This window comes from Osmerus mordax, chromosome 9 (genome assembly GCF_038355195.1).
Source record: "Osmerus mordax isolate fOsmMor3 chromosome 9, fOsmMor3.pri, whole genome shotgun sequence".
Classification (NCBI taxonomy): domain Eukaryota; kingdom Metazoa; phylum Chordata; class Actinopteri; order Osmeriformes; family Osmeridae; genus Osmerus; species Osmerus mordax.
In genome coordinates, this window is record NC_090058.1 from 10145556 (window position 1) to 10161745 (window position 16190).

At 47.4% G+C, this 16190-nt stretch overlaps 1 protein-coding gene across 3 annotated transcripts in view; it reads right to left on the bottom strand.

The window, feature by feature from the left end:
* Positions 1-16190, bottom strand: part of cdin1 (CDAN1 interacting nuclease 1) — a 59523-nt gene that overhangs the window by 32434 nt on the left and 10899 nt on the right. For 2 of the 3 annotated variants that reach the window (XM_067243645.1, XM_067243646.1), the window contains exons 3-8: positions 16109-16154; positions 15005-15069; positions 13967-14027; positions 9867-9939; positions 1783-1862; positions 1298-1347 (exon numbers count right to left, since the gene is read on the bottom strand). In XM_067243645.1, the coding sequence (XP_067099746.1) occupies positions 1298-1347; positions 1783-1862; positions 9867-9939; positions 13967-14027; positions 15005-15069; positions 16109-16154 (375 nt within the window). Of the gene's footprint in view, positions 1-1297; positions 1348-1782; positions 1863-9866; positions 9940-13966; positions 14028-15004; positions 15070-16108; positions 16155-16190 lie in introns of those variants that run through there. The other variant, XM_067243647.1, reaches the window with a different exon arrangement.

The following is a 16190-nucleotide window of genomic DNA, read 5'->3' on the forward strand; positions in this document are numbered from 1 at the left end:
ACACACACACACACAAATCACTCTAAAAGCCAAGCGATTAATGTGTATAGCCTGAGTGACGTGCATGGTGCCGACACACACACGCACGCACGCACGCACACACACCGACGCAATGTTGTGACGTGGAGATGGAGCCGTCCCACAGAAGTGGGGCGGGTATCATGAACTCCCATTGGCAGGATGACTGAATGTGCGCCGACGCTGGAGGCAGGAGTGTGAAAGAGGGGGGATGAGGACGGAGGGCAGGGTGGGACAGGGTTGACTGGCCCTGAACACAGGACCTGGAACGTGGCTCCCCCCCCCTCCCCCATCCCGCCCGCCCTCCCTCCCGAAACACTCCCCCGTCTCTAGTGAGGTCCTCAGCTGCCCGCTTCTAAATAACACAGACCCCCGAGCCCACCCCTGTGGTGCTGCCGTGCCAGCCCTTCATCTGCGGGTGTGGAGAAAGAGAGAGACACAGGGAGGGAGAGCAATATAGACAGAGAGAGAGAGAGAAAGGAAGAGTGGGAGAGAGAGGCAGAGAGAGGCAGAGAGAGAGAGAGAGAGAGAGAGAGAGAGAGAGAGAGAGACCGAAAGGAAGAGTGGGAGAGAGAGGCAGAGAGAGGGGGAGAGAGACACAGAGAGGGAGACGGAAGAGAGAGGGGGGGGGTGCTTTACATTGCACTGGCATGCCAAGAACTCTCCATGGTGCTGATGGCTGTGAGAGCCTGCCTCTGTTGTTCATCACTGTTTAGGAGCTCACAGAAGGAAGACAGGGCAGTCCTCTATCTATTAGTATCCCTCACAGTGACATTTAAGTGACATATAAGAGAGTATTTAATCAACATACTAAAATGAAAAGAAAATCGGTGTAATCGTGTTATTTGATCTTGAATATCACATCCAAAACACACACACACACCATGTGGCATTCAGATAAAACAATAAAATAATGAAAACAAAATGGCTGTCTCCCACATGGCTGTACAGTATGTATGTCAATACCTCCTCCTGTGCTATGCAACGGTGAGCCAGACACACTCAACAAACAGAGAGAGGGAGAGAGAGAGAGACGTTTAGATGAGCCTCATCTTCTCCTCTCCCCCTCCTCCTCCTCCCTCCTCCCCTCCTCCTCCTCTCCTGCATCCATGGCTGGCTCCCCACCCCCTGTGAGGAGTGAGGATGGCTGGGCGCAGGCAGGATGGAACACTCCCTCTCTGAAGCAGAACTTTTATGTCAGGTGAGCTCCCAGACACATCTCATCCCTTCCAACAGCTCCTCGTCAATTCCAGGCTTAAAATTTGATGGGAAAGGATACTGTTTGATGCAGTCTACCAGCGGCCCATAACAACAGTCATTTATGGTGCACTGAAAAGGAAGGGGGGAAAGAAATATGACGTGGCGTGAAGGCAGGAGGAGGGAGGAGGAGGGGGGGGGGGCCTACAGCCGTTAAACAGTGCGAGTGAGGTGGGGCTGAGGGGGCACGGGAGACGGTGGAGGCGGAGGACTGGCAGGCGTGACTGGCGCCGGCGCTCACGTGACTTTATTAGCGAACCTAGGAGTGGCGGTTAATCTGGCCGTCTCCTTTCTACAACACACGGCATGTCTGTAAACACACAACAGTTTCGCCGGCTCACTGTGTCCCCGTCTTCAGTAACGCTTGACAAACTGCAGTTTCTTTAGCCTTCCATACATTAGGATATTTTCTGCTATTCTCAACAACAACAAAAGAAAGAAAAAGAGACGAAATGTACGTTAGGTCTGATGATTCAATGGAAACCAAGAAGATGCTGCGTTATTTACCTGGTAGATGTGGTTTGCGAGAGCTTTGTCTGGAATCAAAGATGGCTCCCGGAGCATGCTGTTGAGCACTGGCTTGGAGGCTGTCAGGAAGAGGAAGGGAAGAGATGGAAAGAAAAGAGAAAGGGGGGGGGTGAGATAGAGACAGGAAGTGAAACAGAAAAAAATCATGATATACTGCAAACATTCCAGCCACTAAACTGAAACACCCGGTTAGGTACACCATGAACTGAAGACATCCCAAACTCTTCATAAACTCGGACTAGAAAGAGACATGGATAGATGATGAAATCAGTACATAAAGACACCGAAAGACAGATTTACCATCGTTTACACTGTCTGCTTAAGCTTTAGTCCACCGGCTGGCTGACTGAAACCCACAGAGATGTTCCATAGATAAACGTCACACTCCACGAACACAGGGAGCTGCATGTAGTTTATCTATGTTATGAACGATGACTATTCTGCATCTCTCATTCGCATTCAAGCTTCACTAACGGTATAAATCAGCCCTACAGTCCACTGGATGGATTCCCCATTACTGCCACGGCAACAAAATCCTTCAATCATTTTCGACAAAAAGAAGAAGAAAAAAAAAAACAACATTCTGATTAAATGGATTGTATCATTGTGTGACGTTTTGATGATATATACACAGCGTAGGCACGCTTCCGAAAGACGCCTGGCGCTACTGACAAGATCAGGCGTGCGTCCGTCTGGACCTGTGCCCATAGTGAAGGGTGTTAGGGACAAGGTGTACACAAAACACACAGACCCTCAGATGTGGGTCAAAGAAGCTACCGATTCCGTTTGAGGTTTTATGGAGGTTCGGATGAGGAGGGAATGGCCTCCCATGAAATAAAGTCACCCTGAAGGACAGAGGTTTTATAAGACCTGACTCTCTTATTAGTCTCTGTTAAAGCTCTGTGCTCCTTCTGGAGAGATCTTGGCGAGAACGTGTCAAACGTTTCCTCTTTGTGCTCCTGCTCCTCCCTCGCTCTCTCTCTCTGTGTCTCTCTCTCTCTCTCTATGTCTCTCTCTCTCTCTTTCTCTCTCTCTCTCTCTCTCTCTCTCTCTTCCCTCCGAGGAAGCGAGGGAGAAAGAAAGATGGAAGACCAAAAAAATAATAATAAAAATAAGTTGTCTCTTCTTTCATCTGGTATCTCCCAATCACTCTCTCTCTCTCTCTCTCTCTCTCTCTCTCTCACTCTCTCTGTGTCTCAGACTCTCTCTCTCAAGGCGCGGGCTCCCGCTTCCTCTCTTTACTCCTAATTTTTCTGGGAGATTGGTGCCTCGGCGGGCAGATCCATACCCTGCCCCAGCACCGTGCCGCACGGCGATGAAGAAAGAGGGTTGTATTTTCCCCTTGAGTTAGGACACCTCATGACAAATGATAATGGATAATCAATATAGCTGGGTTGGGGTGGGTGGGAGGGTGGGAGTGTGGGAGGGTGGGGGGGGGGGGTTCAGTGGCGGAATATGAGGCAGCAAACTTTATGAAGCCAGGAGACATATTACTCCCCAACAACACTTGTTTTCCTTTAACAAAGTCGCTTCTCGACCGGCCCTAATAATCTGAAAGAAAATCAAAGGACCGGCGACCACATCAGCAATATTGGCAACTTATTCCACTTTAATACATTTTGATTGATTTTTTCTTCTTCTTCTCCCTCTTCCTAATGGTAGTTTTATAGATTCAACGCTGCTTCTGCAAAACACTGGTGAGTGTAATAAACCTTCCCCGAAGGCAAAACGGCGGCCGTTAAAGCTCTTGTCTCGCTGGCGCTCGTAATTGGAGGTTGACCACTGCACTGCCACGTTCGGGTGTCTCACATAACGGCCAAACCCAGCCTCATCCTGGTATACACAACCTCTGTGTATAGTCTGTGTGAGGGGGTGGGAGACCAGATCCTCCTATACCTTCCTCTCCCATCTGAGGGAGGAGGGGTGTGGGGTTAAAATAGCCCTAAAGAGCGTGACCTTGCGGCTGACATTGTAAGGCTTTCAGCCGAGTGTTGACCTAATGAAAATTGAGGGCTGGGGAACCGCTAATAAATCAGCCTGCTTTTAAAATGAGTTTACCCTAATGCTCATTCATCACAGGTCTGGGGATGCCATTGGAAGAGGCCCCCGGATCCACCGCTGCCGTCATGGCCAAACACAAGTAGTAAATAACAACATGCCCGTTGCGTCCGCCTTCCTCGCCTCCTTCTCCTAATCCTCGTCGCAGCCTCCGACATCGGCGCACATTTACTGAAGACACAAGATCACTCTCGTGCGGCCTCGCACGGCTGCACGCCACGCCACGAGACGCACACACACACACGTGAACAACAGGCATTGAAAACAGACACAGAATAAACACACACACACAAAATACACAACACAACCCTTCCCCCCCCCCCCCCCCCCCCCCCACACACACACACACACACACACACATACCCAAGCACACACAAAGGCAAACAGAGGTAAAACACATTATGACACCTCCCCACACAAACTGCTGCACAAGCATGCACACATGAGGAGGGGGGGGGGGGGGACTAGTACTACAGTCTCAAATATGGAGAACAAAGCCCTGCAGCCTTAACACCTTGTAAACATACACTCAAATATACAGTCATTGTCCCATGTTGGTGTAAATTGCGACTGAGGTATCACAGGGTGTAGATGTGAGGAGGAGGGGAGAAGGGGGGTTGTGGATGTGAAACACCTCACCTCCACAGGGATTTGCTCAAGAAAAAACAGCTAGTGTAAACAAAACACAAAACACACCCTTTTATCGGTGTATCATGCGCATGCACGACCCGCACCGACGATAAAGCACCGACGCTACAAAGTAGCCGGCGACAGCGTGGAGTAACCTTTCATGGTTTCTTTTTTCTGGCGCCGTTCGGAGCCTTCATCATGTTTTTTTGTTTTTTTTCACCAGGGTGTAAAAAGTCATTATCTAAATCTAAAAAAGCGTCTAGGAACCTCATTAGGAAGCAACATTTGTTGAGGGAGGACCATAATCAACAATAAAGGATGACTACAGTTATTGGGTCTGACACTGATGAGCTCTCAGCCAAGTTTGTTTATTAATTAAAAAATATAGAATTTTTTCCCTCTGCGTGTGTGTAGCTGTGTGTGTGTGTGTGTGTGTGTGTGTGTGTGGGGGGGTGTAACGTTCACACATATATACAATAACCCACCCACCCAACAACCCCCCTCGTTCCCATGCACGAGCCAGTGAGCTGAGGAGGATGGGGGGGCTGGGGGGGGCAGTCGTTCATCAAACTTCATGGAGCAGGGGAGAGAGAGAGAGACGGGGGCTCCTGATAATGTGCGCCTGCTAAAGCTGATTTTCCATGATGAATCTCGGAGCATATAAATTGGCTAATATCTGAAAACATTTACAGATACTAGAGGAATTGACTACTTGTGGGACATGATGGATGGGCCTCCCCGACACCAGCGGACAGCTCTGCAAATCTCTGCGGCTGCCTAAAGCCCTCATTTGATTTTCCAATTTACTCCTTTTAAATTTATCCTCCCGCTTTGAAAAAAAGAAGAAGCAGAAGATGGGAGAGTGGAGGGTGGGGGGGAGAAAGAACGCTGTCGTTTTTTCTCTCATCTCCTTTTTTTCGTCTTCTAACGTATCGTGGAAAGGCTGGGGTTGGGGCTGGGGCTGGGGCTTAATCCGAGGCCGGGGCGAGGGCTGGCTGGTGATGTGAGGTGGTATCGTCGGTGGGGGAGGAGCCTGCTCGCAGGAGAGGTTAGTGGGGCAGAACTGAGCCGTTTCCACTTGATTTTTCCTGATAGTGGTGAGATGAGAGCAGATGCGTGTTTGTGTGTGCGTGTGTCCGTACACGCTTGTATGCACTCGTGTGGGTGTGTGCATGTCCACGTAAGCTTGCATGCACGTGTATTTGTGTGTGCGACAGGGTGTGTGTGTGTAATAACAGGGCTGGGCTGTTTCTACTCCAGAGAAGCTCTGTGGGTCAGGCCATTAGACGGCAGCAGGGTCTGACTGCAGCTCTTCTGCTGAAAATAAGTAATTAGTATACTTGTCAAGTGAAGTGCCACACTACTGCTTACCTCGCCCACATCCAACCTCCCTACACACGCACACACACCTCCTTCCCCTACTTCCTCCTTGCTAATGAAGTGCCCTTACTCTCATTATTCAAGAACAAACAGCTAGTGCAGAGTGTGCAGAGTGCCCCCCCCCCCTCCCCCCCCACCCATCACGGCTGTATCGCCTGCAAACAGGATGCTCGTCTTGGGGAGGGAGTCGGGGGCACGACGGTGCTGCATGGAATCTGGAAGCACAACATGATAACACAGCATCCATCTGCTTCATGAGCTCCCAGTCAACCTGCCGTGCCATAACGAAGTGAGTTGAAAAGCGTCAGTCCGCAAGCGATCGGTAAGTTTTACAGGGGGGCGTTAAGATCAAACGTAGGCCTTGCCACCGCGACGGCGATGACGGAACACGACCGTAAATCTGTGGGCGGCCCGATTGAGTAGCTAAGAAACGCGATGCGCTAATCAGATCCAAGGACTCTACTGGAAATGGAATAATATCAAATAGCTAAAAAAATGGCCTAAAAAAAAAACTCTTGAAATCAAGAAGCTCTTCGGCTCACTTCTGGGGAGGGACGAAGTGAGGAATAAAGAGATGGAGTGGGAAATGAGGAGAGAGAGAGAGAAAGAGCTCACGTCTTCCTCCCTGGTCTAAGGGCAAGTTGGGAAGTATAGTCAACAGCTGACCTGCGAGCCTTAGCACAACGTCGAAGACTCTGCGTGCGGCGAGTATTGCAACACACATTAAAGGGTAGGCTATATAAATCATGATATATGTACTACATATTACACACACACACAAATAGTCCACATTATAGTGTGTGTGTGTGTCCATGTGTATGGACTCACACACACTAAGACATTAATCTATGGACATTATAGTGTGTAAAAAATCTCATCCCAACAAAATTATATTCATATTTATTGTGTTTCTGATGTGGACATATTTAAATTGTATTATGTTGTGTGTATATTGCATGTACATAGTCTGTATTGCATGTACACACAACACATAAATATGCTATGATAGTCAGAGTACCAACTGAGAGTATCCCAATATGCACCCTTATTTATGTGGCCCCGTATTGTGCATCCACCTGCATCCACATGCATTCGAGGAGACCTGGACCAGGAGCAGAGAGACCTGGGTGTGAGGCCCCTCCCTCCCTCCCCCCTGCTCTGTCCCCAGCAGCCCAGCTGCATCATGGACGTTGATATCATATTCAATATGTGATCAAAACTGCTTTGAATCTATCGATTGATTTACACAAGCCACCAGGTAGCCCGGACTGACCGATGCTGTCTCCCTCTATCCCCGAAACAGCACGAGGAGAGTGGGGATGGAGGACGAGGAGAAGGAGGAGGAGGAGGAGGAAGGCGTCGGGGTTGGGGGGGAGACAAAACAAGGGAAAGACTGAAAACAATAAAACAATTGAAAACTCTGTATTGATCTGAGGCTTGTGATTGTACATATATTCCACTGTCCCAGAGGCCCCATTCCTGTGTCTCTTAAATGTAAAGGGAAAGAGAAAGGGAATAAAAGAAAAGATGGTGCTCGGCAAGGGCCAGTCGTTCACCCAGGTGGGAGTAATGTCCCTTATATAGAAGTCTATTGATCTTCGCCGTCTGCCTGCTGCCCTCCCGCCGGACACACACACACACACTTGCACACATACACACACACACACACAATCGCACTAAAGAAAGCGTAGTAGTCCAGTGGGGGGGCCAAATGATGGATACGCCTGCCAATAGCCCAGAACAAACCTGTTAGCTAATTGCCAGCAAAGACAATTATCCTTGCATTGTTTCATAATGGAAAGACATTACAGAAGTCTAATATACACACAGGGAGATTGGATGGCTTGACCGTGGAGCTCGCGTGGGCAGCATTTTATGCTAGAGGCCAGCCAGGTCACCATGGAGAAGGGAACCAACAGAGGTGGTGTCAGAATTAGAAGTAAGCCTTACAGCCTGGCTGTCTGGCTGACTGCTGACTGGGTACACAAAAAATGGCCACTGTCTGGGAAAGCGCGAGTTTCTGAAGAACAGAAACACAACCGTAAAAATTTCCCCGACTTAACCGACCCGTAACATTAGGGTACACAGTGTTCAAATAAAATTGAAATATACCCATGTATAAAATGTTAGTTGTTAACTGCTGTAAAAAAAAAAAAGAAAAAGTGCCTCTGGGGAGCGTGGCGAGCTGGCTCTAGTGGTGCTGTGTGGATGTGGAGGCTGTGCGAATCTCTCCTGGAAGAGAGCCTTGTTCTACACGCTCTACCCTCCGCTGTTGTGACAGGCGGCGGATAACGGTGAGTCCAAAGCAATCACAGCCTTGACTTTGACAAATGGCTTCGCTGTGGCCAAGTTGAAAATAACACACTTCCATCTCTCTCTCTCTCTCTCTCTCTCCCTTGATTAATTGGAAGACGCCGAAGACGCGGTCAGTCGGTTATGAAGAGCCTAGCGACGCCGCGCGGGTGTGTGTCTTCCACGGCGCGTCTGTAGATGTGCTATTTAATCTCTGTGTATGAGTACTTTCGTGTGAGAGAGAGACAAGGTGGGGGTTGTGGGTAGAAGGGGGGGGGGGGGTGACAGAGAGCGAGCGAGGGAAAGAATGGAGAGACGATCAGCGAGCAGCGTTCCTCCTAGACCAGGACAGCTGCTGTGGGGGAGCTCGTCACTAGGGTTTGTCTCTGAACCACCTCCTCTACACCAATATGCAGACGAACACGGAACATCCTCCGGGTTTTCGATACTGTCGTGTTCAGAAAGCACATGACGTTACACTAGGGTGACGCCCGCGGGCGGCAACCCAACAACAAACAACCTATACTTCATCCAGCTCTTTCTTAATAAAAAATATTTAAAAAGCAACAAGACAAATGTACATTAATGGTGTGACTGTACTGTGTGGAGCACAGACAGACGAGAAAAATTACAGTTGGTGGCACGGCTCACTTGAAATACGGTGGTGAATATTACTCATATGCCTTTTACAAACGGCTCTACAGAGTTCACTTAGCAACCTGTTTTAATCATGCGGATGACACTTTGAAAATAACTTTTCACCGGTTGGCAAATGACCTCCTGGTTCCAGCGCACTTAATTCTCTCCATCCTGTTGCTCTTTGTACAGTAATGTCAGTATCTGTGTCAGTGTGGCTACACAGTGTGCTGACAAGAAGATTATAATGTTTCGATTTCATGCTGGCAAAGTTATAATTCTGCACGTTAGCAGTTTTAAGCTTCTTCTTTATTTATCTAAACATTGGTGGTCAGAATTCTCAGGATTACTTGAACCAATCTGAATATATTATTAAATTAACACTAAATTAGAATGTAAGAACAGGGACAGTTTAATCTACACCACATATTATCAAAATAACATGAATTAAATGGTCAAATCAACACTGCATTTGACCACTCATGGAACCTCCCGCTGTGAGGAAAAACAGACTAACCAACTCAACTCAACCACACAGTTCTCTTTATATAATCAATTTATATTTCTGTGAAATATCAAGAAAAAAAAACTTGTGTCTGGAATTCCTCTCTTTCTCTCAATTTATCCGTCAGCTGCAGGTAGAAACAGTTCTTTTTCTTTCGCACTCTCTCCTCAATTCCATTTCCTCCTCGGAGTCCAATGGGGGGACGGGGGCATGGAGGGGGGACGGGGGGGGGGTGAAGGAGGGAGTGTGGAGGGGTTGAAGGGGGACGGGGGCGGCGGAGGGTGACATCAGGGGAAGGTTATAAATAACACAGACGGAGTGAACGAGCATTGATCTAAACAGCAGTTAAGAGGTGGGTGGTCTTTCCCAGTGCCTAATTGTCAGTCATCTGCCCCAGGTAGTACTGTCAGTCTCCTGGCCTGTCTCCTATTAAGACTAGAGAGGGGGAGGGTGGGGCGGGCGTGCGGTAGGGGAATTAGGTGGTGGTGGTGGGGAGGTGGGACTGAGAGGTAGAGAATGAGAGAAAGGACAGGTTGAGAGAAGATAGCAAGGTGTTACTCACGCACGCCGCCTTCCTGGTCCTGGAGGAAGCGGTCCAGGATGATGCGGGCCATGAGGGCAGGGGAGAGGTCCACCTGGGGGAACAGCGACAGACCTAGTGAGGGCCAAGCTGCCTGGTTACCCTGCTTGGCTAGCTCATATCTAGGCTCACAGAGGAAGGCCTATACCTTTTCTGAACAGTTTACATTTAGTCATTTTGCCAGGCGCTCTTATCCAGAGCGACTTACAGTAAGTACAGGGACATTCCCCCGAGGCAATTAGGGTGAAGTGCCTTGCCCAAGGACACAACGTCATTTGGCACGGCCGGGAATCGAACTGGCCTTCAGATTACTAGCCCGATTCCCTAACCGCTCAGCCACCTGACTCCCTACTTTAACAGTTAAAGAGACCCAATTGTACTGTCAGACCTATTAGAGTCATTCTCACAACTCCCTTCAAATGTAGTACAGAATTACACCGCTGGAATAACACTGCCAGTCCACTTTCTGGCTGACGTCACAACGCAATGTGATGATAACGATTCTAATGGCTCCGAATTATTTTGTCACGTTTCAAAAACCTTGACCCAACTTTGAAAAGCCTTGCTTAAATTAGCCTTTGTGAGGCTCTTATTGCCATAACCTCTCTGCTGGGAACAAGGGAGTTCCACTTACAGCCAGACTTCTCTGTGAAACGCCTTCATCTCTGTGAGGACCAGATGGAAGGGGCTCGCTATCATCTCCTCTGAACAACAAGAAGACCAACCTAGAGCCACAGAGCTTTAATCATATTCAAATTACCACAGCAACAGCCCAGTCACAAGACACACCAGAGGGACCGTGGGAAGCGTTGTGCCTGATATCACAGGAGAGGAGGGGAGAGCAGGGGAGAGGAGGGGGAGAGGAGAAGAGAAGAGAGGAGAAGGGAGGAGAGGAGAAGGGAGGAGAGGAGAAGAGAGGAGTGGAGGTGGAGAGGAGAAGAGAGGAGAAGGGAGGAGAGGAGAGGAGAAGAGAGGAGAGGAGTGGAGGGGAAGAGAGGAGAAGGGAGGAGAGGAGAGGAGAAGAGAGGAGTGGAGGGGGAGAGGAGGGGAGGGCGAGAGGAGAGAGGAGTGGAGGGGAGGGGGAGAGGAGAAGGGAGGAGAGAAGAAGAGAGGGGAAGGGAGGAGAGGAAAGGAAAGGAGAGGAGGAGATGAGAGGTCCTATGGCTGAAGCCGTCTTTGAAGGAGAGACACCTTGAGAGGTGCCAGGCCTAGGCTGCAGATCAAGGAGAAGGCTGACAGGTAGAGGAGCTGTAATGGCTGACTGAAAGGCCTGACTGATTGTGAAGAAGAACACGGCCCCCGACACAAAGCTGGAGCATCCAATGGCCAACCTTCAAGCCCTCATCCCTCTTATATCGCACCTCTTATATTTATTAAAGCCGGAGAAAGTAATTAAAACAAATCTAAAAACGTATTTTAAGAAAGAAAGTTTTGATATTTCGACCACAAGCGAGCATTTTTTATTGAATACAGCATGAAAAAAACGATTAAATTACTATGATACATATACAAACTGGTTCCTCTATGAAATGAAAAAACACACTTTCAAGATTTTACCATTCCCAACTTCTTTGTTATGAAACACTGTATTCCTTTAGTCTCTGAAAATCTTTCCTCTTGTTAGCATAATTGGGGCCCCAAATGTGAATTTGCCCTCAGCTTGTATTGAGATTGGAGTGTTTTATGTCCTCTCTGTAGCTTCTGAGTAGTGCTGGAAGCAGAGAGCTCGGTTTGTACAAAGCCTTTTACCAGCGGTAGTATTTGTTAACATCTCCATAATTCTGCATACAAAAGGCAGCCGGCAAAAAGACCAAACATGTCTACAATTATTCCAGGGATCAGGGGAGACAGTCTTCATCTTCATTAAGGCTCGGAGAGGGGGTTCTTCACTACATGGCCTGCGGCTCTTCCTTCTTTCCCTCTCCCACTCTTGTTTCTATCTCTCCTCATCTCTCGGCATTCCTTCTTTCCTTTACCCTTCGTTCTGTCTCGCGGTCTCTCTTTTTCTCTCTCTCACTGTCCCTCCCTTTGTTTCTTTCTCGCTCTCTCTCTCTGTCCTCCCCAGAATCCGATCCCACGTTCCCACATTCACTTATTATGAACTCGCTGGATGAAGAGAGAGAGAGCATCTCTCTCCTGCTAGCGCACATCAGGGCTGACACATGAAAAATGGCGACATTACCGGCACTGGCCCAGACTGAATAAGGACCACCTGATTAGTTCAGGTGCTTGCATCTCCCTAATTTTCATATTAATCATTTGAGTCCATCCTTCCCTTCCTCAAATCAGATCAAGGCACGTCGTGAGTTGAACATGTGACTAAGATTCACAGGCCCTTGAATGCTGCTGAAAATAATTACCGTTGAGAGAGAAACTCCAGTCTGGGTTTTATTAGCCCCCTATGCTAAAGAGTTACGCTAACATTCTGAGCCCTCTGGCCTAAAGCAAGTGTGTTTAACCTTCCCTCACATTAGACACCATAAAAAGCTACACACACACACACAAAAAAAAAAAACTTGTATAAAGCCTACTGTACATTCAGAGAAGACGGCAAAAAAATTGCTAGTTCTCATCAATGTTAATCATTTTCCCTAGTTGGAGATATATTGTCTCATAAAGGACTGAGACTACATCAATTAGCAGTCAGGGAAACCGTGAGTGCTTGGTTTAAATGTTAAGTAGCGTATTAAAATGACAGTTAAATGGTTCATAGACAGTTATTTCCAAGCTGGGTTTAATCCTTTTGGAAAAAAATCATATGTCAATTAAATGGTGAATGAATAATGACCGTTAGCTTTGAGGTGCCAGTGATGCATGTGAACTATTCAGATTTTAGATCTAGAAAAAAAAGACCCTTGGAATCTTATTGCTTAGTATTATACGCAGCAATGAAAATATGTGATTGCCTTGTAAATGATTTAAGCAGAAACACAAGAGCCTTTCCAACAACCAAAAGGTGTGACACTGGCACCAGAAATAAACAATTAAAAACAAAACAAACCGAATAAAAAAATACAAATATCCGCTAAAAAGATTTACATACATTTGGTTTGTGAAAGAGAATCGGTCCATGGCAAAAAGCCTGAGCTAAACCTAAGCAATAAGAGCAGATATTATAATCATCCGGGGAGATATTAAAATCTCATTCTATTACCTGAGTAAACATCGTATTGGAGGCTTTATTCTAATGGTGCCTTCTGCTCCATTTCCTTCATGTAAGGGAGAATTTGAAGGGTGTGAGACTATCTACCTTTAATGCAGGGCATCTATGGACTTCCCAGCACCTCTTCACTTCCCATTAAACCTTGAGACTAACCCAATGTTAATTGTTAATTTGCTGACTTGCTGCAATGCACTGGAGACCCTGGACACAGTGGCGCAGAGAGCACATTCATTCTTATTAATGAGATATGCTGGGGCTCGGCTGAGTGGAACAGCTAAATGCCCACAGCACAGAGCTATCGCTTCCAAGTAAGCTCCCTCTCTCCCTCTCTCCCTCTCTCTCTCTCTCTCTCTCTCTCTCTCTCTCTCTCTCTCTCTCTCTCTCTCTCTCTCTCTCTCTCTCTCTCTCTCCCATTTTTATCATCTGTCTCTTCTGTCCAGCAAGTCGGCATCTGTTCTTAAAACGTCACATAACCAGGCTCTGAATGTCAGCACATACTGCTAAATTATTATAGGTTTAAAGCTACATTTATGTGTACAATTGACTACTTTGTGCACAACTGAACACTGACCTTGTTTGCAGGTCGCGACTATAGCAACTGTGTCAGGTTTGAAAGGTAATTTTGAAAATGACCAAATAAAACACCAAAAAGTATTTTCACATCTGCTTAAAAAGGGCTAAAGACAAATTACATTAAATAATTGGTTAATAGGCTGAACCATTTATCCAATTTTCATAATCGCTAGCAGACACAGGGGAGTTCAAAATCAAAAACAGCCCAAACTGTTGGGCTGCCCAAACTGGTCTTTAAAAGTCATGGGAGTGTTCGAGGGATAATTATGCTTATACCTGGATTTGCTGTGCACTTCAACGGGAAAATAGAGGCGTGAACAGAGAAAAGGTGAGGCTGAGTCCTTACCTCATTGGCCAGCTCCAACAAGACAGGGCTGGAGGGCCGTGAGCTGGCTTTGCTCAGGTACCTTCATTTAAACAAACAACAACAGCAGCGGTTGGATTTTTGTTATTTAAAATAAATACAAAATACACAAAAGCAGACAGAAGGGGAGAGAGGGGGAGGAGCTCAGGCCAGCCAAGACATGTTGATGTCCCTAATGACTCTGCCCTCCGTGGCATATGGCTCTCTGTGGTTACCCCGGCACTGCTTGGAAGCCTCAGATTTCCTTAAAGCCAGACAAGCATGATAGTTAGTTAGTTAACCCCCCTATGCCCTCCCAGCCCGCCCAACAAGGCTTTTCTTCCCTCGCCAACTGAAAAACCACCAAAGCAGCCTCAGATCTTCGCCAGATCATCTCTGAGGTTTGTTGTTGCGTAAGTGGATTAGAAGGGCATTACCAGAACCCGCTCCCACAGAACAATGCTTAATAAGCTAGATAAAGGCTAATTGTGATATGCAAAGAAGCTTTCTCTCTCTCTGTGAAGCTTGTTTCTCTCTCTCTCTCTCTCTCTCTCTCTCTCTCTCTCTCTCTCTCTCTCTCTCTCTCTCTCTCTCTTCTCTCTCTCTCTCTCTCTCTCTCCCTCTCTCTCTTGTTTATCCGTTTTCAAGTGAATTAGGGCTAATCAGCCCATCATAAGCCTGGTAAGGCAAATGTCCCAAATGCTGTCTGGGTTTTTCGCATATTCGCGGTTGAGGAGGAGAATCAAAGCTGTGTGCTTGTGGAGGGCTAGCAGGTGCACAGGGAGACAATCTGGATGGAATCCCGAAGGTGGTGATTTGTTTAGAGGACATTATGAGGACGTTATGCATCCGTTGTTGTGGCCCACCTTCTCCTCGAAAATGTCCACTTCCTGTCATGTGATTTGAGCAATGACATGACATGATGGGTTGGAGCAGGAGGGGAGGGGGGGGTGACAGATGGAGAGAGACGGGTGGGGGGGGGCACCCAGATAGAGAAACAGAGAAAATGAGAGAGGGTGACAGAGAGAGAGCGAGCAATACCTTTGGTAGTAGTCCTCGATGGCGTCAGGGGCATGGTGTCGTGAGATGGTTCTTTTGGTCCTTTTCTAGAACAAAGAGCACACCACACTGTTAGGCCAGAACAGACCCAGGCGAGCCATTTTACAGAAATGTGCTGAACACAAGAAGAAAACACTACGAAGTAGTGAAGCTAAATTATATTCATATACTAGCAGCAATTCCATACACCTTTCTTCCAATATGCTCCTGAATGAAATGCATAGACTCGTTCAGCTTTGGCTGTTCCATTGTACAGGAGCAGGGGAGAGAGAGGTCATAGTAATTGAATCTCAATAAGTTTGCCCAGGGTCACTGTGAGTCAAGGAAACCTTGTTCAGCACACCCAACCCCTCCCTCTCTCTCCTCAAAAACCTTGTATTCATTTCCCCCCCTTTTTCGATCAAACAATGACCCTATTCCTGCTCCCCACGTATTTCCATGTGATTCAATTGCCGTCTGAACCACAGGGAGGATTGAGAGAAAGAGCATTGGTTTAAAAGAGGTAAAAAAGAGACTTATTTAAAAACTACTACACAAAAAAAAAGAGGATGGAGGGGAGGGGAAAAAATGTCATTCCACCGAGACGGGGGCCGGTGTGAGTGACACCTGTCAGGGGGATGATAAATGACTCCATTTTCTGCCCGTGCTGCCTTCTGCCATTGGCAGTGGCGGCCATTTATCATCATCCCCTGTCAGCCGTGGAAAGCGGCAGTGACAGTGCGAGTCAGCAAACATTTAGCGCACGCAGCCGCACTACGCTGGGAAATTATTATTGTCAGAATAATAATGGTTTAGCATAATTTATTACAGGTCCGCGAAATAAGCAGGGGCTAGATGTTATTAGACAGATGGATGGGAAGGCTTGGCAGACATCCACTGAGACCCTCGACGTGAGAGAGAAGTAGGGAGAGAGAGAGGAAGGGAGGAGGGAGAGAGAGAGAGATGGTGTGTGTGTGGGGGGGAGGTGGAGTGTGGGCATCCTCCAAACCAATCAGAGAGCTGGCAGTTCAATTACAAAGAAATAAAGGGACATTCATCATTCAATTAGGCACCTGTCAGAGCTCACAAAGGAAGAAAACTTCTAACCTGGTACTCCAGGGAGAAGACGCTCAGAAGAGTGGACTGCGAGTGACTGGAACAAATAAAAGAAGGACAAAGTTAATTACCA